We start from the raw sequence: 27,050 nt of genomic DNA, 5'->3' as shown, positions 1-27,050 counted from the left end.
CCCCATCTGACCTGCAAGTGCCAGAATCGTCTTTAATGATGAATAATGTGCCACTTGAGCAAATGTCTCCTCATAGTCAATACCCTCAACCTGCGAGAAGCCCTTGGACACAAACCTGGCCTTGTACTTCTCTACGCTCCCATTTACTTCATGCTTCACCTTGTACACCTAACGTGAGCCTACCATTGATTTGCCCTCTGGGTGTGGCACAATCTTCCAGACATCATTCTTAATGATGGAGGAATATTCCTCACCATGGCATCCTGCCAAACCTGCTGAGAGGCTACGTTCTCATAACAGGAAGGCTTCATGTCCAATAACTCAGTCATCAATGCCATATATCCGGTGTACCTCTATAGTTGCTTTCTTTGCCTGAACATAAATCTAGGAGTCTCAACTTGCACTTGGGCCTCTTGAATCAACCTCTCGGCCCACTTACCTCTCATCCTCTATGTGCTGGGAGTTATTGATTGAGTGGCTACCTCCACTTGTCTTGGTCTTTCCTCATTCTTCAATGACTCCTTGTCATCCTATTGTACGACCTGCTTGCCACCTGGTTGAGACCTATTTTGTGACATTGGCTGAGGCTCTTGCTTGGAAGTTAGTAGCTCCTCCTCAGGTACTCTAATATGCTCTCTCTCCGACGACTCCCTTAGAGCATTGTCCTTCTCAAACCTCACATCTCCCCTGATAACTATCTTCTTGAGTGATGGTATATACACCCTTTATGCCTAAGAGGTCTCATTGTAACCCACGAAAATTCCCTTTTCAACCATGGGATCTAGCTTCTTCCTGCTCTCCTTGGACACATGGCTATAAACTTTGGTGCTAAAGATGCTAAAGTGAGAAATATCAAGGTTCTTGCTTGTGAAAGCCTCATTCGATGTAACTCGTCCAAGCACTCTCTGTGGACTCTTGTTCTGCAAAAATACTACAGTGTTGCACGCATCTACCCACAAGAACATGGGTAGCCCCTGGTCATGCAACATGGCCTTAGTCGCTCCAATTATGCTACAGTTCTTCCTCTCAGCCACCCCATTTTGCTTAGGGTTGTGGGGTGTTGTAAGCTCCCTCCTAATGCCCTTCTTGGCTCACACATCCCTGAAAGCATTGAAGGCAAATTCCTCGCTATTATCACTCCTCAATGCTTTGATCTTCTTCCTGGTCTGGTTTTCTACGAAGGCCTTAAACTCCATGAACTTGGAGAAGACCTCCTTCTTTATAAAGAAGATCCATGCCTTTCGGGAATAATCATCTATGAAGGTGACATAGTACTTGTGTCTCATGGGGGGATGGAGAAGAGAAGGGCCCACATTCGTCTGAATGTACCAGCTCCAAAATCCCTTTGGCTCTGTTGCCTCGGCCTTGAAAAGATGACTTGGCACACTTGCCAAGTGTGCACCCCTTTGCACACATCATGTTGGTCAAACACGCATCGTGGTAGTCTTGTGGCTATCTACTGAAGGATCTTCAATGCCCCATGATGCAAATGTACTATTTGTTTGTGCCAAAGCTTCCCCACGTCTCTGCTCTACGCAATTCTTGGCTTGATGCATAAGGTTGCGCATGTGTCAACCTGCAGCTTGTACAAATTCTTCATCCTCACACCAGTCTGCTTCATGAATCCAGAAGCTAAGTGCTTGAGCCTTACCTCTGCTAAAAATGACATCATAGCCCTTGTCCTCTAGGGTAGCAACATAAACAAGGTTCTTGTTAAAGCCTAGGAAATAGAGGACATCCTTGAGTTGGAGAGAGCTACCAGATTCCCTCTATAAAGCTAATAATACCTACTCCCCTAGTCAAGTACTTGCCATCATCTCCTCGCTCAATGTGAAACTGCATGTCCTTCTCCCTCAGCTGGTTGAAATATTCCTTGTTCCTAGTCATGTGGAAGGATGCTCCAAAATCAATGTACCATATGCTACTGCCTACTGAGCTTGCCATGCAAGCTATCAATGAGAAGTCTTTATCGAACTGAGAAGAAAACACATCTACTTCAGCTGATGCAGCCACGTGGTCCTTACTGGATCCCTTCTTCTTGTTAGGACACTTAGTGGCATAGTGCTCGAACTAGTGGCAATGGAAGCATTTGATTTTGCTCAGATCTTTCTTCTTCTTCTCGACCTTCTGATTGCACTCGGCCTTTTGTTGGCCCTTCTTGCCTTTGGCTTTGCTACCTTTGCCTGCCAAGGCAAAGTTCTCGGTGTCCTTTGTCTTTCTTGAACCTCCAACTCTCGTCTCCCTTCAGAAATTTTTCTTGTACGCAATCTCCCCACAACCTTTCCCAGATGGGAAGATTCTCTTTGCCATTAACTACATCCTAGAAATTCTCCCAAGACTTATGAAGCCCCAGTAGCACAAGACTCACAAGGTCTTTGTCTGCTATAGTCTCGCCCACTCAAGCTAGCTCATCCCGAACCTGAATGAACTTGGAAAGGTACGTAATGGGCTCTCCTTTTCTCATCTGGATATTTCTTAGCTAGTCCTTTAGGGCAAGGTTCCTAGCATCAGTGGATCCTTGATACAACTCCAAGATGACTTTCCACATCTTGTATGTTGTCTTCTTGCCATGGAGATGAGGGATAATATTGTCTTTGACCCCCTCAAGAATGATCCTCCTGGCCTTGGTGTCATTCTTGTTATGTTGGATCAACTGTTGGGGATTTGCAGCTGGAACTGTTTGATTCTACGCAAATTCTATCACCCCAATATCTTCCAACACCACTAAGATCCACTCCCTCGATAAGCAAAAGTTAGAGGCTCTCTCTAAACAGTGATCTGCCCTTATTCCTTGGAATGACATCCTACTATCCAAAAACTGCTCTTTAAAACTCTAGCGCAAGCCTACTGACTGATCTGTGCCCTTCACTTACTGAAAAATCTTGGTGCTTGGTTTTTATGTAGAACGTGCCTCTGATACCATGTTAATTTTCTTGAAACTCTACAACTACTTAGATGAATCAACTAAAAGCAAGGCAACTGAAAACTGAAACCAAATTTACTTTCACAAAGATATAGAGTTTCTTAAAATTTCAACATGCAGTGAAAAATAATCAAGATAAAAAACTCATGCACACAAAAATGACACGCTTGTTTTACCCAGGAAACCCAGAAGGGAAAACCTGCCTTTTTTGTTGTGGTATTTTATTGATTGTTCTTTGAGCAAATGGAGCTATTACAATTTACACTGCTATTGCATCCAACAATTGATCTCTGCTGAAGATAGTCTCGACTTGCTCTATGAATCCTGATCGCTTGCTCCATAATGTGCGCACTTTGGCTCCTAAATCCTTGCGCACTTTGGCCCCTAAATCTATGCACACTATTGCTCCCCAATTATGTGCACTCCACACACAAAGAAATATCTATGATCTTGTGCCTTTGTCCTCTTTATAGATAGAAATTGATGCATGCAAGCAGGGCTTAGTCGAATATCAGTTCACACTAGTGTCACAAGTTTCTTTTGCTAGAAAATTGGAGCAAGTCCCAGTGACACTTGGACTAGCTCTCAGTTAACTAACTTGAGTTCCTCCTCGATTTCCTCTAGTTGTGATTGCGAGTTAACTGAGAACTCAACTCGTTCTCTCTTTAATCAACACTGAAGTATTAATTCACTCTAACTGAACTTGTCACTGCCACCTCAACCTATAGTCTAATTGAAGAAGACTCCAATGAGCTGAAGCTCCAACACTACGCATGAAAACTTGATGACCATTCTATTAAACTGGAAATCAACTCATCGAAACTGAAGTCTATCTCATGAACTCGCATTCATGCTAGAGAAAGACTGAGTCAAGGTCTTCACTGGCTAAGGCACAAGCCAAAAGACCTTCCATTGCTACATTTTCAACAGGTAGACTTGAGTCACATGAAGTGTTTTTAGTTCCATAGATGGGCCATTGTGCATTTTTGTTCCTTGAGAAGATGAAGGCTCAATGCAAGTAGGAGCATTAGTAGTAGTTTGCGGGGAGTGCAAAAGCTTTGGTTGGAGTGGATGATCCAAGCTTGGTGCAATCTTCTCTGTGGTTTTGTGCCTTTCCACTAACATCATCTTTGTTGTAGGATGGACCATAGTATGTGGACATTAGAGCACTAGATACATGACTTTCAATAAGAAGGCCTTCAATAGGCTTCAAGAGTAGGAGGCTGGCAATAGGTGGAGTTGGACAATGATGCCACATATCCAATTACTAAAATATGACCTGTCTCATTTTGTATGCCTTCCAAGTGACATTCTTGAGCTAGATGTCTTCTATGTACTCAGTTTATCAAAGAATCTTCTTTTAGTTTTAGTGTTGACAAATCTTAGGTATGTGGTTGACTTTTAATGATCAACGAGTTATTATTAGAGATCACAACCATGAGCATGGTTGAGCTTTGGCCAAGGGTTTGTGAGATGGTGGCTTATACATGTTGTTTGCTGATCTAGTGAAACATAGTGCTTTAGTGCATGACAATGACAATATGAATGAGCTATGGCACAAGCGATTCGATCACCTGCACTATGCAACAATGCCTCTCATGAAGGACATGGTGCAGTGATTGCCAAACTTCAAGATCAAGAAGACACGACATGAGTGTGCAAGGATCTGTGCACATGAGAAGCATGCCAAGAATGCTTTCCTGAGTTGTGAGAGAGAATCTTGGTTTGAGTCATTTAGATGTATGTAGACTATGTGTTTGGCTTCTTTGATAGTTAACTTATTATGCTTCTCTCATTCATGATTCATTGGGCAAATCTTGGATTATTTTACGAAGACTAAGAATGTAGTATTCTCTAAGTTTCAAGAGCTCAAGGCCTTGTTTGAGAATCCAGCAGGTAGGAAGATCAAAGCGTTGAAATTTGATAATGGAGGAGAGTGCACCTCCAAGGACTTCGATGCATTTTGTAGAGAAGCAGGGATCAATAGTGAGTTGACAATGCCTTTACAACCCACAATAGAATGGGGTCATAGAGAGGAAGAATCATTCCATCATAGAGACAATCAAAACAATCATTCATAACATGGATTTTTTTATGTGTCTTTGGGCAGTGGCATGCAATGTGACTGTATACATTATAAATAAGTTTCCTTATAGAATATTGAGGGATAAGAATCAACACACCTTAAGAAGCTTTTACTGTGAGAAACCTTAGGTATCACATTTTTGTATTTGGTTGCCTTGTTTACATTCATGTGCAGATGACTAAAATTGAACCCTCTAGCTTGAAGGGTATTTTTCTTGGTTAGAATGAGACCTACAAGGCTTATTGAATTTACATTTCATCATAGAGGAAGATTGTGGTAATACGAGGTATTAAATTTGACGAAGTTGCATGGTCTTCTAAGTCTCGTGAGCCTCCCATTTGAGGAGGGAGAAATTCTTGTTGTTCCAAGTGTTGATTTGTAGATTATAGCAAATTCAAATTCAAATCAACGAGGTTTAGTGAAGGAACATGTCTCTTTACCATCAAGTTCAACCAAGATGCCAGGATATTCAAATTTTGTAGGAGGCACAAGAGTAGGCAGTAGTGCTAAATCTTCTTCCTGAATGAGTCATTCCCCTAAGAAATTTCCTACCTATGTTGCACTAAGTCTTCTATCGTTGATGTAGAACCTCCTAGTTATGAAGAGGCAACTATCGAGTAGGTATGACTGGATGCCATGACATAAGCATATAACTCCATCACGAAGGATGATGTTTGGCAGATTGTGTTGAGACCATTGTGGAAATCAGTGATTGTTTCTGAGTGATGAGTCAAGAGCTACCTACTGCCTTGAGGCTTGTATACTTGTAGACTTGTAGACTTGTAGTTGTTTTGTATACGCTATTTATATTTGCCATTGGCATTGCACTACCTATGTAAACAGTAACACATTTTGATTTTGATGACTTAATGAGAAAACTACAATATCTTTATCTTACTATCTTGTCTTTCTCCAATTGGATTATTGATGAATTGAATATGTATTATAAATTAATAATTAATAATTTATCATTTATCATTTATGTCACAATTGTATTTGTAATTTTGTATGCATAATGTTACTTTGTAACAATGTTGATAATATCGCCGATATATCGGCGATATTTGAAAATATCACGATATTTTCGGCAAAACGATACTCGGGGATATTTGAAAATATCACGATATTTTCGGCAAAACGATATATCGCCGAGTAAATATCGCGATATTTTCAAAATATTGGCAAAATATCTTCTAAATATCGCTATATTTTGAAAATATCGGCTATGTTAAAAATATGAATTTTTTTTTTAATTTTTTGTTTGCTGATATTTTCCGATATTTTCGCCGATATTGCCGATAAGATGTTTTTAGGGCCCTCGCCGACACTGATATTTTCAACATTGCTTTGTAAAACTTACATCTAGATGAAGATCTATGTTTGAATCAATGAATTTGTATCATGAATGAGAAGTTGTGTAAGAAATATCTATTTTTAATATATATATATATATATATATATATATATATATATATAATGTATCCGAACGTGTCCTAATCCGGGGGGGTCAATGTGTCCGTATCCGACACTCGAAACCCCGTATCTGTCGAATCCTGAATCTCGATGTTAGGTGACTTAGCTCGTGAGTCATCAATCCTCGTAGTCATCAACAAAATCAGCATCACTGTCCTCATCATCATGGTCACCATTGCTCTCCTCTGCTGCATCCTCCTCCTATGTATCCAAAGTCATCTCTGCATCTGCTAGTGTGGAGGATGACCCCTTTATAGTATCACCATCATCAAATCTGACAGGCTCTTGCACTTCCCTGTTGCTTGAATCTTTTTGCAAATGCTCCCACACCCTTTGCTCCTTGCTCCCAAACACCCACAACAAACCCACAACAAACTAAACAAGTGAATGTGCAAATAGAATGGGGAAATATGCCTTTATAACGCCGCGCGGGTTCTTGATTTCCGGATTCGTGTCCAAAAATCAGGACACGTTCCAGATTCGAAGTGTCCTGATCGAGACACGTTCCGGATTCGAAGTGTCCCGATTGGACACGACGTGCCCCGATTTTCGGACACGAATCCGCCCGAATCGTGTTCGATTCGTCGGATTTGGGACACGTAGGGCTGGGGGATGAATCCGATTTCATAGCTTTAATCCTATGTCATAACATCAACTTGCAACATCTATAGATTGAGACTTATGTTTTTGGTTTTGATGGTCAGGCATAAATGTAAAGCAGAAATGACCATGACAACCCAAGTTATAGGTTTCCTATTAAGTGTAATATATTATTGTTTTATTATTTTTTTAGAGTTTGTCTTATGCAATGCTTTGTGTCCGGTTTGATTCTTCATTTCTTGAGTTGGTTGAATTCATTTTATATCTTCTACTAAGCATATAATTGCGCTGAGAGGTGCTCTCCAGCCCAGTGTTGTAGAGATGTTGTAATGTAATGTTTAACATTTTGACTAAATCAAATTACATAAAAATAAAAATAAATAAAAAGATTAATGTAATGTAATTTCAATGCAAACATTTTAACTCCGTCAAAATAAAATAAAATAAAAATAAAGATGACCCATGGTATTGAGAACCCATGGTATTCATATGGAATATTTAAAGGGGGAAATCAAACCAGTCTAGATCCATCTCAACTCCGGATCTACCATGCGCCGAGAGGGATCAAATGTATTGAGATGTAAACAATGAAAAGAGGTTTGCATCTCGAGAGATTTGATCCCTCTCGGTGCTTGGTATATCCGGAGTTAAGATGGATCTAGGCTGGTATAGTGTGAAGCACTTTACAGAGTAAACAATGGATGTTTTATATATTGATTTTCCTTGGAAATTTATGTATCACACTATTGCTGAAATAGTTTGCTTTAGCTCAAATATTGTAGCAATATAGGAATTTCTTGTTCTAATTCTTTATATCTAAATATTATGGCAAAATATTTGTAAAATGCAGTTCGAGAAAACTTGAGGAATGCCAAGAAGGATTTTGACAAAACTGAAGATGATTTAAAATCTCTTCAAAGTGTTGGTCAAATCATAGGAGAAGTGCTTAGACCACTTGATAATGAACGCTGTGAGTAACTTATCTCTTATGCTTTATTAAGAAAGGTAAACAGGAAATAGAGAGATGAATGTTGTGTATTATGAGAATGGTAATGACCTGTAATTAGTGATAATTTTCTGCTGGCCAGTTCTGTTTACTCACTAATGAAAAGGCTACTGTTTAAATATCATAATGTTTTTAATGAAGAATATAAACACGAGTCGATACTGATTTTCTGTTTATCACAAAATGGCAATTCAGTTTTAGCTGCCCTGTTGGAATGGGAGAAACTGTCTTACTTGAAAGCGGATGACATCATTTAAGGAATTTAGTAGTCCCTGTTTAAATATAGATTTTAAGTGAAGTTATAGATGTCTCTGATTTTGTTGTTGCTTTACTTGGCACTTTGCTATTTATTGATATGGAATGGGGTGCAATTATAACAATTTTCTTTAAACTTGTAGGATTAATTTCGATCATCTTCACTGCTTTATGCTGTGTCTTTTATATTCATTGTCTACTTCTTTTCTCATGCAACATGCCTATGCCTGTCATAATATTATGCTTTACAAGTATACACTGTAAAACTTTTCAGGTTTATATATGCATTATCTACAAAAGGCAATATAGAAAGAGGGCTGTCCAAGGGAATCATTTGTTTCCACCATTATTTACTACAATTCAAATGCCGCAGCCACTAGGCAACAGTGTTAGATACTAACCTTACAGAAGTTTGGTGATAACTTGCAGGGTGGTAGTATTGTTCACTTTATGGAAAGAATTAGTTTTATATAGATGCAGATAGAAACACACTTTATAAAATGGAGAAGATTATTAGGAGCCTCAGGAGTCAGAACCATTCTCTGAAATGATAAAATGGAGATGCTGGTTGAAGATGCACAATGTTGTTCACAAATAATATACATTTTATTTTAATATAAAAATAAATACTTCATAAACTGACTCAATACCGACAACACTTGTTCATGCTACAAAATTTACCTGTCCTGTTAACTTCCCACCACGAAACCTAGAAACATTAATAAAGCTCAGATTGGTTCCAATGGTTTGTAAGCCAAAACATGTGATGAATGCATACAATTACATATTGCTACTATCAGATTGTGGAATCCTCTCCACCAGCCTGATGATATGCAAATGATCCCTTCTCTGTTCCTCTCTTATTGCTTTAATGTTGTCAATGACAACAACAAACCATATGTCTTTCAACTTTCCCCAAACCTTCTGTAGCTGTGAACCTTCATTTTCCAACGGTTTATGCTCCTTGATCAGGATTTTTTGTTATGCGGCTACGGCCTGTTAAGATTTCCGTATTTGTCTCCAATTATACATATTTCACAGCAAACAACCATAGCCCCATACATGAGCTTTGCTTCTTGTGATCAAGGTTTGCCCTTGTCTCTTACCATGTTTTAGCTAAGACAGAAACATTCTGTCAAGTGGTTTGATGGTCCAGGTTCTTTGAATTCCTTCTCATGTCTCAAACAACCCTCAAAATCTGGTTCCTTCTCTTGTCATCAGTTTTGGCCTTGCCTTCACCATGATGTGCCTGCATCTGAGAATCCATATTTTCGCATGCTTTTACCTTGCACAATAATGTCCAACAATTGTGTCTATGAATGAATGGGATCTTATATAAACATTAGGTTACAGAGATCCTTATTTTAATATAAGAATAACCTATTTTTTAATTAATTAATTTAGATATATAGAGCTCCCTTTTGGAGGGTGCGTTATGCATAATATTCAAGTTCAAAATTCAAAAGTGGGATTTCCTAGAGAGTTCAAGCCATCTTCATTAAGAATTCATTCAGACTGAAATGAAAACCAGAAACAAGCTTATACAGATGCACTTGCAGATTATCTCGAAGACTATAGGATATTATACTGATCATAAACATAAAACAATTATAGCACATCATGGCTTTGATGGCAGCAATTTGTTCTAGACTGTGTGGTCCTGGCTTAGTTGATGGTGTTGTCACCTAAGATGCACACCTAAGTGCCGGAAAAGTTTCTAACCCCGCAAGATATAATCTTTATGGCTCAACCTTCAGAGTAGAGGCTGTCACCCATTCCCTACCCACTCCGTTTAAGCTCTCTCCTACGTAAGCTAAGGGGGGTAGTCCCTAAGGATAGTTATAAAAAGAAAACTTGTTGCAACAAGTAGTCTAGGAGATCTAAGGGCAAGGCAATTATTTATCTAGGTAACTTGATTAAAGATTGCTTAGCAAGTTTGATTATTAAAAGAGCAATGTAAAGATTCAAGAGATAATCTTAATAAGATAAATAAGACAATGACTAGATTAACAATGATAAACCAGTGCCTTATAAGTTATAACAATGCTCAATAGAGATTCAAAACTTGCAAAAATATAATAATATTTCAAGTCATAAGATAAATAATGCTGCAAGGCAAGTGTTAGTACAAGAAATGGTACAATATTAAAAGATGAGCAGAAGATATAACTTGCAAGAATGAAAGAAACTCGTACTTTGCTTCAAAGAAATGCTCAAATAAATATGACAATGTCAATGGAGATTAAATGACAAGTACAAGAGCAGTAATATGATATTGCAAGTGAAATTAGGTGCTCACAGACTAACAATATGCCAGATGAGAGAAAGCTAGATAGATGAATGCAAACTAAACTAAGTGAGATGCAAGATCTTGGTTGATTTTATTTCAAATGCCTCACCTAGATGAAACCTCTCTCTTCAATTGTTTTGAAACTAGTCGTAAACAAGGTTGTAGAGAGAAGGTCCAAGGAAAGAGGCTAAGGTCTCATTAATGATACCTCCTTTTGCTTCTAACGACCCAAGTGCCTCTGTTCCTACAAGGGATTGCCCACAAGAGAACTGCAAGGTCACCTGTTTTAACTGTTGAGTAAGGGTCTAGCCTCTCAAATTGAATGATGGAGAAGGTGGTCCTATCTTTCTATTCAACCAAGCTTATGCTTGGAGGTAGATTTTAATGATGCAAAATCTAACTCTAGGATGCAAATGACGATGCAATGCTTCAATGGGTCACAATATAATCCAAAGATTACAATAAACACTTAGAACACAAGATTAACTTATACAATAACCAATGAAGCAATAATAATTACTCATTGAAACTAAGATATGCAAAGGATGACAATTAAATGAGATGAGTTAAAGAAAAATTCCACAATGCCTTTATGATGTGTTTGTTAAAGATGTTTTTCACTTAGCTTAGACAATGGTATAGGTGAAATCTTATATGATGCAAACACAAATAAAGGATGACAGATGAGATTGCTAACAGAAGATAAAAAAAACCACTTTAAAACTTTAGATTACAAATGAAAAAGACGAGGTATTCCAAATGCATTTAAGTGAAGCAGTTAAATGATGCAAATATAGAATGCAATGAAAATAAAAGAACTGAATTGGTAATCAGATCTAAGTTAGTAAAATTACAAAGTCGCCCTTTTAAATAAGGAGAAGAGGGATACCAAGGGATTGAGATCCCAAGCTCCATCAAGCAACAGGGTTAGTTTTTTTCTTTTAGATTACAAAAGAAGAAGCCCCTTAGACAGGGATAAGGGCTCTTCTCTTCAAGGAGATTTACAACAGAGATAAAAGCTTACAACAACAGAGATCTCCTTTAGAAAACAAAACCAATGCACATATGGTCTGATTACAAAATCCTCCAAGAATCTACGGATGAAAGCTTCAGGTGCTCTCGGCCTTCAAAAGGATGAATTCAGACTGAAAGTGCTCACAACCTATGCAAAATGAGAGGCCTAAAAGCCTCACGGCCAGCTCAAAATTTAATTAAAATTTCAAGGTAAATTCTTTAAGCTTTGAGCTTGAAATCTTCTCCCAAAAATCACTGCTAATACTCCTTCAATCAGACTTTCGCACCAGTGGACAGAGGGTTTTTAGGAGCTCACGGCTTCGAGATTTGAACCACAAATTGAATGCTGTTTTTTCAAGGAATTTAGAAATCAAGATGAGCCTTCCCAAAATTGATTTTCTTTGCCCAAAAATTTGATGAAACCCCCACTAAAACAAATTTTAGATCTCTGCAAAAATGATAAGGGTTAGATAATAAAATCAATGGCAAGAAAGAAACCCAAAAGGCCTGCGGCCTTCTTAAAAATATTTACATAAAATTTTATGGCCTCCAAAGAAATCAATCTATGCAAAAATGGCTTTTAGCCCTTAGAAAGATTCCCAAGGAAAATTATTTGAGCCACACAAAATTAAATCGTGTCATACAAAGGCTAGAATAAGCCTTCCAAGGTTAGTGGCTTCCAAAAAATATTCCAAATCTGCAAAATAAAACTCCAGGTGAGAATATGCCTTAGGAAATTTTATAAGTAAAACCCTTGAAAAAATAATTCGATTTTGATACAAAGGGGAGGCTAGAATGCTTGTGGGTTGCCTTAAAAATTTGCAAATAAATTCTTCAACCTCCAAACAAATTTTTTAAAATTAAAACCCTTCAAAAGTTTCGCTTAGGAATTCAGAGATGGCTCTCTCTTGTTTGCAACCTGAATAGAGAGAGGGTTTGAGATGAAACAACCTCCAAAAATTACTGAAAACTCCCCTTAAAAATTAATGAAAACTCTGAGACCCCAGCCGTGCAAGGAAAAGAGGGCTTGGAAACTAAAAATTCATTCTTCCTCTTGATCCACTTGCAAAAAACCCATTCGAGAAATCCTCACTCAAGCCTTCAAATATGCAAAACACAAATGTGAGAAATATCCAAACAAAAATATATATATACAAGATGAATGAAAAATACATACAAAATAAATAACACTATGCACAATAATTTATTTACAAATTTACAACAGCTAGATCAATGGAATATGAGTACAACAAGGTTTTATGATCAATTAATAATGACTCTAAATATCATATCTGTTCTATTAAGCACAATAATTTAAAGAGATTTGAGATAAATAAAATTCTCCTCTAGCTAAGGTCTAGAAACCCTGCAACAAAAATCGTCAAATAAAGCTTTCAAATGAAATAGAGTGGATTCTCCTACTTCTTCACTCCAGAGTTGGTTAATTTAAACAAAAGCATCACCTCGCGCTTGAGATCTGATTCATTCAAATGATTTTCTACACAACTCAAAGAAGATTTGTTAGATCCAAATGATATAGGAAATATACAATGGAAGGAAGTTCTAGCAACTTAAATAAAAGCACATTAGCCACATCCAATCCTAAAATATTCTTCAAATCCAATTACCAGTATAAGATAGCTAGCAGATGGAGATAACAAATGTGATTACCAGTAGAAACTTAAAACTCAAAGAATCATTACCATATCCATAGAAGAAGAGCCACAATACTTCACCCCAAAGACTTGCATTTTATTATTTCAAAATAGAGAGGTTCAAGAGCCAAAAGCTAGAGTACAATATCAAGGGATATTACAATGAGGAGCATATGCTTCTTTATATAGAAAAAATGAGAGTTCTGGAGACTCTTACAAGTGAAAAATGGCTAGGTCCATGAAGGTGCACAAATTTGATTTGATCCTGGCTGGTTAAATGCCTGATCCATGTCAAAATAATCTCCACCCTTGATTGCTTGAGAAAAAATTCGAATTCCTTTATGAAGGCTTTTTTCTCGGTCCATTTTTTTTTAATCTTAATTTGTTTATTAAATTCATTGTTTGGTTCATTCTTGTAATTTGTTAATTTCTGACCTGTTCTCCTCGAAAAACTACCATTCATTTAACCAACTTGGACCATAAATTCGATTTCCCTTAAAAAATTGATTTTTCTGGGAATTAATCCTTGTTTTTTGGCCCAACAATTTTTTCTTGAATTTTTGCTTGCCTGATTTGTGGAGATTCCCTTCTTGGAAAGTGCACTTTTTTTTTTTAAAATATTTCTCACTTGGAGAAAATTTTATTTTCTCCCATTTTCCGGCTAATTATTTAGTCATTTTTGCTCTAAAAAGAAAATAAAAATAATTTGAGGGGATCGACAAAATTCCAACCGTCACCATTTGTCTAAATAGAAAGTTGGGGTGTAGAGGTTCTAATTATGAGTACTCATACCCCCATCAACTTCTATAGACATTATATTTTACAATTTGCATCAAAATAATTATTAAAATCCTGACCTGTGGGAATTTTAATAATTAAAACTAGACACTTAGACTTAACCAAATTCTGTAAGACTTTAGATATGATCTAGTATGACATTATACGTTGACTCTATACACTAGGACTCACCTAAAACATCACCATCGAACCCCACTCTAGCTTTGGGGTATATTTGGGAGAAAAACAATGTCAATTACAAGGTTTTATAAAACAGGAATAATTGGCGGAGTGTAAAAAACTCCCTAGAGTGAAACTTTGCTGAAAATTTTAAGCTTACCTAGGTGTTTTACATGGCTTTATAAACATACTAGAATCATTTTTACAATGATGGCCCATAGGGCTGTAGAATTTGGATTGACAACTTTTAGAAAATTGCTGAAAGATGGTGATGATATCTGGATGTCTCACTACTCGAACATGATGGAATGCTTTGAAAAAATGTGTATAGCTAAGGGTAGTTGACATAGAGTGGTCAACGGATGGCTTGGCATTTTCCTATTAAGGCTCCTTCTCCACATCGACAACTGCCAACCTTTGAATGTCGAGGCTTCTGTGCATAGATTCTTCAATAGGCCAATATCCTTCTCTTCAAACAAGTCACACAGACTGTCAGTCTGCTCCTTCTTGTCCATCAACCATTTGCTGAAATTGATCATGGTGTAGTAAATCTTCTTAGTAGTAATCTTGTTCTGCTTCTGCTTTTTGTAGTTGGACAAATTGACCTCCTAGTTGTGCATGGAGAGGTCTCGCTGAGCCATACAGATCAAGAACTAGTGATGACTGTCAAAAGGGTATGACGGTGGCTGATTTGCTTTCTTTCTTGACGACTTTGAACAACCTATTGGTGTCTTTCCTTGGTCAACCAATGGGGATTATTCTCACAAGCTCTCAGACAGAAGGGAACTGAGACCATCAGGCACTCAAAATTGTCTCAAGTACAATCCATCCATCATGAAGACCTTTGCCTCCATTTTAATGCATTAACTTGCATTAGCTATACGATGATATCAACTACAGTGGTGAATGTTGTTCACCAGCCTCGAGTTTCAACAATGATGTTGGTATAACAAATCTTCTCTTTTTCCATTAGCTGTATTGAGAGGACCATAATAACGAGAAGATAAGGCCCCCTTGCTTCTTAATTTCTTAATGAATCATGAATTTGATCTGTCAGAGAGGGCAGGGGGATGTGATTCCCCATGCATTCCTAGAAAGAAAAGCTTTCATTCCACTTCCTTGTGGGTGGCTCTCCAAGGACTATAGACTGTAATGATTTGGAAGCTTTGGCATGGTTTGCCAACCAACTAACTAATTAGTCACAGGACATTTTTACACGCTTAAGCTTGTGTTCCTCAAATCAGATCATCACACAACTAATTCATTTGACTTTATCTGGGCTTTTCCACAAAGGATTATGGACCTATACCATAAGATGGTCAATTATGACCTTTGAATCCTCTTTGAAGATGATCTCAAAACCATGTAAGGTCCTCTGCCATCCATGTAACTAGGGCTTCCACTTTAGCTTGATTGTTTGTTTTTCTGTCCAGGAAGCCGAAAGTCATGGCTATGATATTACCATGATTATTTTTGAAAAGGTGTGCCTCTCCTGCCTGTTACCCACCATTCGTTGGTGGTATCATAGTAGAATTTTTTTTCTCCTAGATGGTCCTTAGCCAACAACCAACAATCCCTTGCAGCCACCAGATAACTTGATGTGCCACTATCTTCGCCACTTGAGCCAGCCATGTGGTCCCTCGCCCATTTGTTATGATCGTATGTTTGAAGGTGGGCCTCTCGACCCCGAATGTATGGCTTTTCATTGGCGTAGTTGAGTAATTTTGCTTACTTATCATGGACACTTTTGGGCATGGATAGGTGGGGGGATTCAGTGGAAAGAGTGGGCTAGGTCTATACTCTTGTCTCCTCTGCCTGGGCCCTGATTTGGTGGTTAAGCTTGTATCCTAGTCCCATGGAATCTCCTTTATTGGCTATTAGCTTTAAGGCTGGCACCACATGCGAAATCCCGATTTTCGCTGCGTGGTCTCGCTTCCCAAAACCATATACATCACTCTCCTTCTGCTCATTACAACTCCTTTCATCATATTTCCTATCTGGGTCCACATTTGTCTATTGGGTCCACAAGGGGTTAGCTTTCTCCGCCCTCCCCCATTGCCCACACCTTGGGTTGAGCTTAGAATGATGCCCCAGAGGTTGATGCAACTAAAAAAAGAAAGAAAAAGCATATTTTGGCCACTCTCAACAAGAAATGTACCATAAAATGCAAAAGATGGCTGGGACATACACATTTTGCACGTGGGAAAAAGCCAAACATGAGCTCTACCCTTTATCTATGGCCATCATCCTGGTTCCTACGGGCCCTATATGAGCCCCCTCCACATTAAGGAACCCATGACTATCACAACCCTTGATGGGCGATGAATTGCCCCACCTAAAAGGAGGTATCTATTGCTCTAATCCTACACATCATGCACTCATTCCCTGGAACCTCGAGCAATTATGAAGAAAAATCAATCAAAGGCAATAGGCATATGAAGAAGGGTGGAAAAACAAAGGCCTGGGTAACTTATGTACCACGATTGCTCCCTCCTACACTCATATATCCAAGTGTGGGCTCCCTGTGTTATATCTACCTTTGTACCATGCACATGGCTTGGAGCCTTCCCCCAATCCCCAGTCCATTCCATCATTATATCACATGCCACCTACCACTTGATGGATGTACCATGGACATGTCACCCTCTATAAAGGCTGAAACCACCTAATAGGGTCCTTGGTTAACCCCCTTATTGAGCTTGGAGACACTTGTACATGTCAAAGCCCAATATGGAAGGGCATGCCACCTTAAAGTGCCCATTTGATTCCATGATTTGTAAACTCTTTTACTTGATTATCCTAATGATTTGTTGTACTAGAGGGCAAGGGGACGCATTGGATCTTATGCAGGATTGCAGGTGGGTCTCCATTTGGGGTTTGGTCTCCTTATACAGGGTCCAAGCCCTCCAAAGGGTCACATTGGCACTTGTATGGTGAGCATAAAGAGCCATGGGCCTCCACCATAACAGAGAGCACTTCATGGATCCCCAACACCATTCAGTGATTGCTCGTGTTCCACCTTTTGGATGAGGATGATGCACCTGGATCACCATGCCCAATCGACTCCACACTTGTACCACACACTTGAAAGAGGTCCCAAGGTCCAGATGAGGATGTGTCTCACTGCGGGAGACAAAGGGAGGGATTTTGTCATCGTCCTAGCCCTTACAGATGGTTTACAGACATTATTGATCCAGTTGGAGACCCATGGGGATGTCATTGTGCCCCCACAACCACTCGGGGACACCACATGTGATTTTCTTGGATATTAAGGGGCCAACCCCTCATTTGCGATGTTTGGAACCTATTCTCATACATTGGCACACTTTGGACTCCACTAGGCCTTCTCAATGGCCCAATGACTCATCATGTTTACTACTTTGCACTCTTGAGAGGCTTATCTTTCTATTTTGAGCTATCTTGGTGGGCTTGTCACCAAGGGATGTTATTATTGCACATTATTTTATTATTTGGGGCCTAATTAGGCAATTCAAACCTTTAGGAAGGATATAAATAGATGAGAGGCTTATTCATTCCTCTCATCATTTCTTGGATTGGATTAGTATCTCTTGAGAGATTTTCGCACTTGTTACTGAGATGATATTTGTGGAGTTTTCTTGATGCACTATGATGTTTGGATTTTCACTATTGTCTTTAGAGCTTCTTTTTAATGCGGAGTTGATGAATGGATATACTCTCTCTCATGTAATTGAACTTTTAATGCTATTCTTGCTATCTTACTTGTTTAGTGCATGTTATTGTTGTCATTATTCTTGTATGTGTTAAAAGTAATGTGAAATTCTTTTGGAGGCCTTCAATAAGTGATTCAATGCATGTGTTTATCTTTGAAGGACTGGGTGAATGTTCCTAGAGGCACCTATTAGGTTAAAATACCTCGAAACTCTATCTCCTTTGCAAATTTGAAGTATAAATCCATATCAACCTAAATGTTGCCCTTGGATAGGCTAGTTGAGGTCAATTTGGGCTCCTTAGGTCACAAATATCCTCGATCTAGGTGTATCTTGACTCCATTAAGCCCAAGAAGCAAGGCACAAATCCTCATATCCCTTTGGTGTTCAAATTTACCTCTCTTTTCTTCACTTTTCCAAAGTCCAGGACTAACCCTAGAAAGTCACCTAGGGCATCAAGCGAAATTTCTTGTAGCCATCCAAAACCCTTGAATTTTGGTCCACTATTGCGCTGGAGTTTGCTAAAGAGATCCTCCAAGTTTGTGGTGTATCTGACGATGGAATCTCGAGATATAGCAAGCCCTAGCCGTAAGACCATCTCTTTCCCTAGTTGATTTGGGTTAGTGCCCTCACTTGGATCATTGCATTCAAATTTCAAGAGAAAATTAGTTTTTTGATCCTATTCTCTCCCCTAATTAGGTCAAGCCCCTCCTTGGTTGATCAACTCCATACCCTTGACCTAGTTTGGGTCCACTTGGGTTCTTTGTTGTCCCACAACTTTATAACCCAAATTCCACAAAGATTACATAGAATCCATTTCCCCACAAGGATCCTTAAGTCTGAAAAGCCCCTTGTCAAGGAATATCCTCCAAACCTAGGCTCAAGTGTCCTCTTATCACTTCCTAGAGCGCCCATCACCTTGCTTTTCAAGCAAGTAAGCTATGTATTTGAGCGTCACTTGTGAATAGGCTTTAGGAATCACCTCATATCTTATTATTGATCCATTCATTCTTGTGATTCCTCTCATACCAGGACTCCTCCCATCGGTGAAAGTCCGTAAAGAGCTGGGAGCCTTGACGGAGGTGACAGTCGCCTCTTATGACCCTTGCTAGTTTGAGCGGGTAACACTGCCAACCCTCAATTTCATTTGGATGCCTTGTCATAATTAAACTCTACTCATCGTTTTAGTAGAGAGCACTGTATCTGATTCCTCGCCTAATCTATGTCCATAATGAAGGTTAGGTTACAAAGATCTTGATATCATGCATACCACCAGATCAATTCACTTCTGTCACTATATTGGGATTGGTTGATCTATAGTTAAAGGTCATGGAGCCATTATTATCATCCATTCATTTGATAGCTATAATTAGCCCCATACTTCCTTTTCCTTCAATCAAACAAGTCACCATTCATTGTTTCATCTTGGAAAGTAGTGATCTTTAGGTTCAAAGGTCCTAGGATGATCTCTTCATTCGCTAATCTGTCATCCAGGCTATTGCAACTTCTGTTTTATGCTAAGATGCTTCATTTATGAAAATTTGGTAATTATGTGCCTTTGTCTAACAAATACTGAAGATTATGTTTTTTTATTAATCAACTTTTGGACACGAATTTTTCCACTCGCTTTTAATCTCCAATGATCAATGACCAGCCATCTATGAATTCGTAAGTTTAAGCTAATTGTCTACCCCATGAACCAGAGAAATAAGCCCTGCCTCACTTTTGGTTCTACTTTAACTTTCAATTAAATTATAAAATTTATATATCTCTTCGTTGTCTTCAATACCATTGATTTACTTGGATTCCCCCTTGTTGCTTCAACAAACTTTGAAACAGGACCAACCTGTAGGGATCTTACACTTGGTGAGGGATTTATAAGGGATTATTCATTTTTTTCTGTTCAAAATTATTGAAGATTCAAATAATGTTATAGAAGCTTTGAACATCTTGAAACTAAATGATTACTAAACCTTAGGTGATATGTTTGGTTTTTGTCTGGTTGTTGATTCACTATAAATATTTTTGGCACTAAGAAATATTTTGAAGTCAACTTTCCATCTCCTTGTGTTGAAAAGTGTAGCAAAGAAGGTCCTTCTTGACTTGTGCCTTAGTCAAGATGACCACGAACAGTCTTTAGCATGCGTGAGTTCCTCGAAATTAGGACGAGTCATGGAGAAGTTAACTCATGCACAGGAGTTGGAGGCTCAGTCTTGTTTGTCTCCAAGTGCGAGTTATTTTTGGAAAAGGACGAGTTAGTGAGCTTCAGTTTCTAATTGAGGCAGGATGAGTTAGAAGAGTCAGTTTGACTCAGTTAACAAATCAATCACAAGTCCAAGTTCTAAAATTAACTTGCCAGATTTAGCATGATCGAAAAGCTTATAAGGAGGACGAAGGCACCGTTGTAATTCATTCTTGTATGCACAGGTTGTATGTGTGAGAGCGTGTAAGGAGAAGCCTATATGCAGGTCAGTGGAGAGAAGTTCCTTGCAGAAGTGCACTGAGATTTAGGGGTTAATTCCTAAAGAATAGGGGCCTGTTCAGCGCTAGGAAATAGGAGATTTCCAGCAGGGCTGAGACTGCGCAAGCAAGGAGGAGCTGGTTCAGGGTTATTTGCAGGGAGTTTCAGCTAAGGATTAGCAGAGAGAACTAGTTTGTTTTTCTATTGAAACAATATTGCCTTGTAAAATAAATCTGATTGCTCAGACTTTTCTCAATAAAATTCTACAGCTAGTAGAGGGTTTTCCCAGTTGGGTTCCCTAGAAAATATTGTGTGATTGTTTTATTTCTGTGTTTATTCCGCTGCAAATTTTTTTGGTAGAGAAATTTTGGATCTTGGTGAATCGAACCTAGATTCAGTTTGTTCATCAAGTAGCTCTAGAATTTCAAGGAAATTCTACACTTTGTCAACCCTTAACTTTTAAGCAATGAAGAAGTCAACCTCAAGCTAAAGAAATGGTATATTGACCATTTCATTATGAACCCTTAAGTATCGAACAAGTCAACCTTAAGCTAGTGAAAATGTTTCTGAAGCCAACTGTCCATCTCCTTATCAACCCTTATGTAACTAAGAAGTTGACCCTCTTAGAAATAGTAAATAAAGAGGTATCAAGAGTGAATACAAAAGGCCTTGAAAGACCCTATTCTAGGTCAACCCTCCATCTTCTTATTCACCCTTAGGTAACAAAGAGGTATGAGGTCGTTTGGGGTAAATACTTAATTACAGGAAGGCTTTGGCTGGAAAATACCCGGTAAGGCTTTGAAAGACCCATTCTAAATTACCATTACACATAGTAGGCCCTTAAAGACCTCTTAGTTTTGTATTCTCTTTGGACATAATCGCCCCCCAGGCTGCCAACGATTGGAAAGTCACTATTCTAGGCCATATTCCACGATTCCAAATTTTCTTCCAAGCCTTAAATTTTGAAGTCTTCTGCTCCTATCAAAGCCAGTAAATATCCTCCTTTGACTGCATAGACTTCCCTGGACAATGGGACTAAACATAGGCAGTGTTCATTCTGAAATCTGATAGCCCTGAACCTTGAGGCCTACTTATATATATATATATATATATCTATATATCTATATATTTATGTATGTATGTACATGCGTAGATACATACATATATATTGTTTTTAAAGTTCTAACAAAATATTATTTTTATTATTAATATTACAATATTTACATTTCCTTTTATACAAAAAAAGGATGCAAACATGGCTAACACAAGCAGAGCTGTTCCATATGGATGCTCCCCCTCCCCCCCACGTTTCCCATGCTTTGGGGACTAGGGGGGTCTAGTGGGGCACTGCGGGAAACATTTCCCCATGCTTTGGGGACTAGGGGGGTCTAGTGGGGCACTGCGGGAAACATTTCCCCATGCCCTCCTTTGTGGGAAACTTGGGGAAGCACATGAAGGAATGTTTCTCCAGTGTGGAGGACGTGTTTCCCCAAAAGGAGGATGTCTGGGTGCCCCCTGCCCTCAAAAGGGGATGTGTGGTCACCATCCCCCAGGTTTTTTGTCCGACAACCCATTGAGATGGAACAAAGATAGAGGATAGAGCTTTGAGGAGTTTGTGACCTTGGTAATCAATGGTAATATTAGATTCTTAAAGTAAAAGTTTATCCTTTTACTTAAACGTTTAACATTACCATTAATTATTTCAAGATATTTGAGAGTGGTTCCAACTTCATTAGACTTCATATGGAGACTAGAATTTTATATCTAAACAGAGTTCAACGAGCTCAACAATTTTCAGGATTTCAAGATTGGTAGGATTATAGGATTTCCATTGGAGTGTACAATGACGAATTTGCATGTAATGAATTGTTATTGTTGGGATATTATCATTATTATTTTTATTTTTATAAATTTATAGACAAGGACCCTAATGTCCCCTGCCTCCCCCCTAAATTCCCCTAAAATTTAGGGGCGCTCCCATATGTCTCCCTTGTACGTCTCCTTGCTCCCATGCTCCCTCGTCCTAGAGACTTGGTGGAACATGACTAAATCACCCATAAATACATAAGCCAATATTGATATATCATAAAAAAATAAGCATTAGTCTAGGAACCAAAAATCAAAATCACATGGATCTAACTTTGAGCATAAACACAAAGAAGCCATGTAGCAGTGGGTAGGTGCTCATCTCAATCAATTGGATGTTGGCTCCCAACTTGTCCTTTTTGCTTGGTCTCCGTAATGAGAAGATCCCATTCATCATTACTAAGTTTGGGTGGCTTGGTTGTCTCTGAAGTGGCTTGGGTCAATGTTGAGAAATTTTCATTTTTGGGGTTAGGAGATTGGGACTGGCTATGTATTTGCTCCCACTTGTGTGACCAAGCAACCAATGCTATGATGTCTATGATGTGGACATCCCTTTCCTCTTTGTGACTCTGTGGATTGGGCTGATTAGGCAAGGGATACCTCAGTTGGCTACTTACTCATATTACATGTGGCCCACTTTGGAAGTCAAGCAAGTATTGCAGGTGATTCATCTCCTTCGAGTTCTTCTGCACTTGGATGATGATTAGTTTCCAAACTATGTGAAAGTGTGAGCATACTCCTTATTATTAAGAAAACATTGCATTCCTTTGAGAGTAAGAAAAGAATGCCAACGCACACAACTAGTTGTGCAAACTAAAACTCTACAAATCTCGAAAGAGGGTTGCTTTTGAGGGATGGTTGTTGGGAGAAACTAGTAACACAAAGGCTTAGCCTAATCATAAGCAAACTTGGCAAGGGGTCAAAACCATCAAAATTGAAATAATTGTTCAAGGGTTTTACTATGCCCACAACATGGGCAACAAGGATTTTTCACACCTTGGTAAGTATGCTTCCTATCTACAAGTAACCCTCTCCTTACTAATGAGCAGGTAAAACTAGCTTGCTTGGGTTCTAACATGGATTTCCATAGGTTGTGTAACCTAAATAGTGAAGAGTTGAATTTTTTTCTTTGACCTGATTCTTGAGTGCTTGTTTATTAGGCCATCAACAATTGGCTTGGTGCATAGCTGGCTGTAGCCATCAACATGTTGGTACTTGTTAAAGGTTTTTGATTTGCCCCACTTCTAATCTCACCATTAGACTTATGGACAGCTTTAGCCCCAATTTAAAGCAAAGACATTAGGAATCAACTCCTTGACATTATGAAGGATGATCTTATTAGGGTTGGTGAACCCAAACATTGTCTTTTAGGCTAGGGTATCCAGTTCCTTGAGTGACCATTAAACAAATCATTAGTTCGGAAGATGCTTTTTTTGAAGAGCCAAAGCATCAAGAGCCAAGGACCTTCAACCAATAACTTACCATCATTTTTCAATAGAGGAGACCACGAAAGACGATGATCATTAAAATATAAGCTAAACCTCAGTGAGATGGCTCTTGGCCTTCCAAGTGTTCCATATGCTTTGTGTCGCAAAAGTTCGTTTAATCTTGACCAATTTAGGGGTAGTGATAAGTGATTAGAGCAAAATATCTTGCTAGGTTTTCTTGCCCAGAGGTGCACTAAGTGAGATGCAATTTCATATTAGAATTTATTCTGATCCAAGCTTGACCCGACCCCTGTGGTATGGTTAGTCTAACTTGTTGGTAGCATTTTTATGGTAGATCTATGACATAATGCAGATTGTGATAAGAGTATTTCAATAGCCATATGTCTGACCTAAATTCGTAGCGTGCTGTGGTTGAGTATTGAATTCAACTCTCATATTCTAAAGCATCTTTTGCAAAGTATTGTGGCATTACTGACTGTGATCTCAAGGCAACATGTGTTGTGCCAGTTTGTGGAAATCAAGGAGACTTTGTTGACCTGGTTCAGAGGCCCGATCTAAGTTGTCCAAGGTAAATGTTAAGGCCCTAATCTGAGCTGCCTAAAAGCATATTTCAATGAAGACTAATCTTTGTTCAGTATTACTCCTAGGTCGTATCATTAAGACGCTGAAATGAACTATCCTGTGGTTGATATAAGCCTGTATGGATTGTTTGTCTCTCCCTTGTGGCAGTGTCAGTTTGACTTTTATGAATAAGGGTTTCACGGGGATATTCGTAGCAAATTTCATTGTTAATTTGTGGTGTTTCTAGAGGCCTTTTTAAGATAAAATTTGCTATAATGCTTAGGCCTTGGTAGCTAAAAGATGATTGATCAATTTAGGCCTCATTAAGAGTATAAGAGTCTTAGATTATTAGTGATTAAGAGGCCTCACTTATAGTAGTGAAAACTCTGTGCTAAGGGTAGAAGCATTAGTATATTGAAATTTGACGACAAGCTAAGGGCAAAGAAGGTAAAGGTTAATTCAATATCTTTGGAAGTTAACAGACTTAATGACATCTTTAGGCACAACTATGATGTACTTTGTGGACTTGAAGGCATCATCAAACACAACAATAGTACTCATTTCATAGAAGACTCGAGGTACATGTTTGTTCAGATTTAGTTACATTGTAGTGCATTATAACTCCTATACAAATATCATTTTAGAAGCAGTTATGAAGAATCTTGATTCTCTGTTACCTTTTTGAAGCATATAGTAGCAGAAAAGGTTTCATTGAATATCATTGTAAGTGGGTCATTGTCCCCGGTATGGGAGCCCACAAATTGTTTCTCTATTTTTAATTTTGAGGGTGGTTGGGTGATGCAAGGCAAGAGAGTGAAGTCTTCTTCATGTTGGAGCTTGAAAACACTTCAGGGTGGTAGGGTGGTGCTAGGGCAAGTTGGAGCTTGTAGGGTGTTTGGGAGTCTGATTAGTTGTAGCTAATAAGATCAGGGTGTTGTGCATCCTTTCAGTTGGAGTTGGTAAAACCAGGGTGTAGGAGCATCCTTTCAGGAGTTGGTGCTACCTGATAAACTTGAATGCTTTTCTAGAGTACTAGGAAGTTGGCGCTGTCGTTTTAGTTGGAGCTAAAGTAATTTTGTACTCATAAAATATTTGAAAAGCAATTGGATTTTTTTCTCCAAAGGGTTTCCACCTAAAAATTCTTGTATATTGTTCTTGTGATGTTTTGATGATTTACGTTTTGAATTGATGTTAATGCTCTGAAATTAATAATTGATTAATTGTAAGCTAAATATTGATTCACCCCCCTCTTAGTATTTCCAACAACAAAAAGAGTTTCAATTGCATTGATGAAAAATGACCAAACCTAGTGCTTCATAGCAATAATGAAGCCCACGGGGTGTAGAATAGATGGTGACAAATTGTTCTATTAGGGCACTTCATGGTGGAAAGGCCACTGGTTTGAAACTCCGTTGGAAAAAATCCAATCATGCTAAGGGCTGGTGTGGTCAAGGCTGGGTGCAATCCCTGAGTGATTTTGATGACTTAGATGTCCCTGGGTCGCAACTACTCAAGCCACATGTTAGGTGTGCTAGTTATCTGAGGACTCACATAACCTAGCAAAAAGAAAACATAGCATTAGTGAGGGCCATTCCACTTAGTTTTAGGATTTTTCATAACCAATTTTGATGAAGAATGCATCCACGCCTAAGTAGTGAGCCCATTCCATGTGCTCTTACACATTGATTACATTATCCAGTAATGATTAGTCTTGAATGATCCCATTTTGTTTAGGCCTTGTTAATTTTGGTTGAGATATGCTTAATGTGCAATGCTAGGGCCTTGGCCAAGATTTTATAGGAGGTGCTTCTGTCAAAGTAATTGACCTCCAACTTGTTAGAAGCTCAGGGTCCCTGGCCTTCAATATTAATCTAATGAGGTCTTGGTTGAGTCCAAGCCCCAAAGGTTGTTTCTAAATCCTCAAAACCTCCCTATATGTTGAAAATGTAGGGGTGGGAGGTCTTCTAGCGTGTGCCTGAGCTAGTGAAGACCACATATTAGTCTTTCTCTCACATGAGTGCGAATTCTTGAAATAGACTTCAGTTACGATGAGTTGATTTCTAGTTTACTAGAAAGGTCATCAAGTTTGCATGTGTAGTGTTGGAGCTTTAGTTCGTCGAGTCTTCTTTAGTTAGACTACATGATGAGGTGGCAATGACAAGTTCAGTTAGAACGAGTTAAGACTTCGATGTTGATTGGAGAGAGAATGAGTTAAGACTTCAGTGTTGATTGGAGAGAGAACGAGTTGAGTTCTCAGTTAACTCGCAATCATAACTAAAGGAAACTCGTGACACTAGTGTGAACTACTAATTGAACTTGGCCTCCTAGCATGCATCAAATTCTACTAGGTAGAGAAGGACGGAGGCACAAGATAAATAATCATTCTTTGTGTGGAATGCACATTATTAAGGAGCAAGAGTGTGCATAGATTTAGGAGTAGAAGTGTGCAAGGATTGTGGAGTAAGGGGATCAGGATTCTCAAAGTAGGTCATGACTATCTCGAGTAGAGAACAATTGCGTGCAGGGCCGAGATCAAGAGCAGGGCTAAGAGCTTCTTCTCAGGGGCCAAGAGCAGTGATCAAGGTAGGCCAAGATCAACTGTAGAGCTAAGATTAGTGAGGAAAAGCCTAATGCTTTCTTAATGACATCGCTGGCTGCGGTAGTAGCGTGAATTGTAATAGATCCATTTGCTCAAAGAACAATCAATAAAAGACCACAACAAAGAAAGCAAGTTTTCCCATTTGGGTTTCCTCCGTAAAACGAGTG

At 38.7% G+C, this 27,050-nt stretch overlaps 1 protein-coding gene across 1 annotated transcript in view; it reads left to right on the top strand.

Moving 5' to 3' along the window:
• The window catches only part of LOC149205167 (26S proteasome regulatory subunit S10B homolog B), a 93,540-nt gene that overhangs the window by 34,992 nt on the left and 31,498 nt on the right, over nt 1–27,050 (top strand). Inside the window, exon 2 of the mRNA XM_089394927.1 lies at nt 7,933–8,052. Within this exon, the coding sequence (XP_089251053.1) occupies nt 7,933–8,052 (120 nt within the window). The remainder of the gene's footprint in view (nt 1–7,932; nt 8,053–27,050) is intronic.

The sequence above is a fragment of the Pinus tabuliformis genome, chromosome 1_2 (genome assembly GCF_031772625.1).
Source record: "Pinus tabuliformis cultivar Carrire ecotype Pingquan chromosome 1_2, CPIR1, whole genome shotgun sequence".
NCBI classification, from domain to species: Eukaryota; Viridiplantae; Streptophyta; class Pinopsida; order Pinales; family Pinaceae; genus Pinus; species Pinus tabuliformis.
Note: the sequence above shows the minus strand (reverse complement) of the source record. Positions and strands in the feature narration are given on the sequence as shown.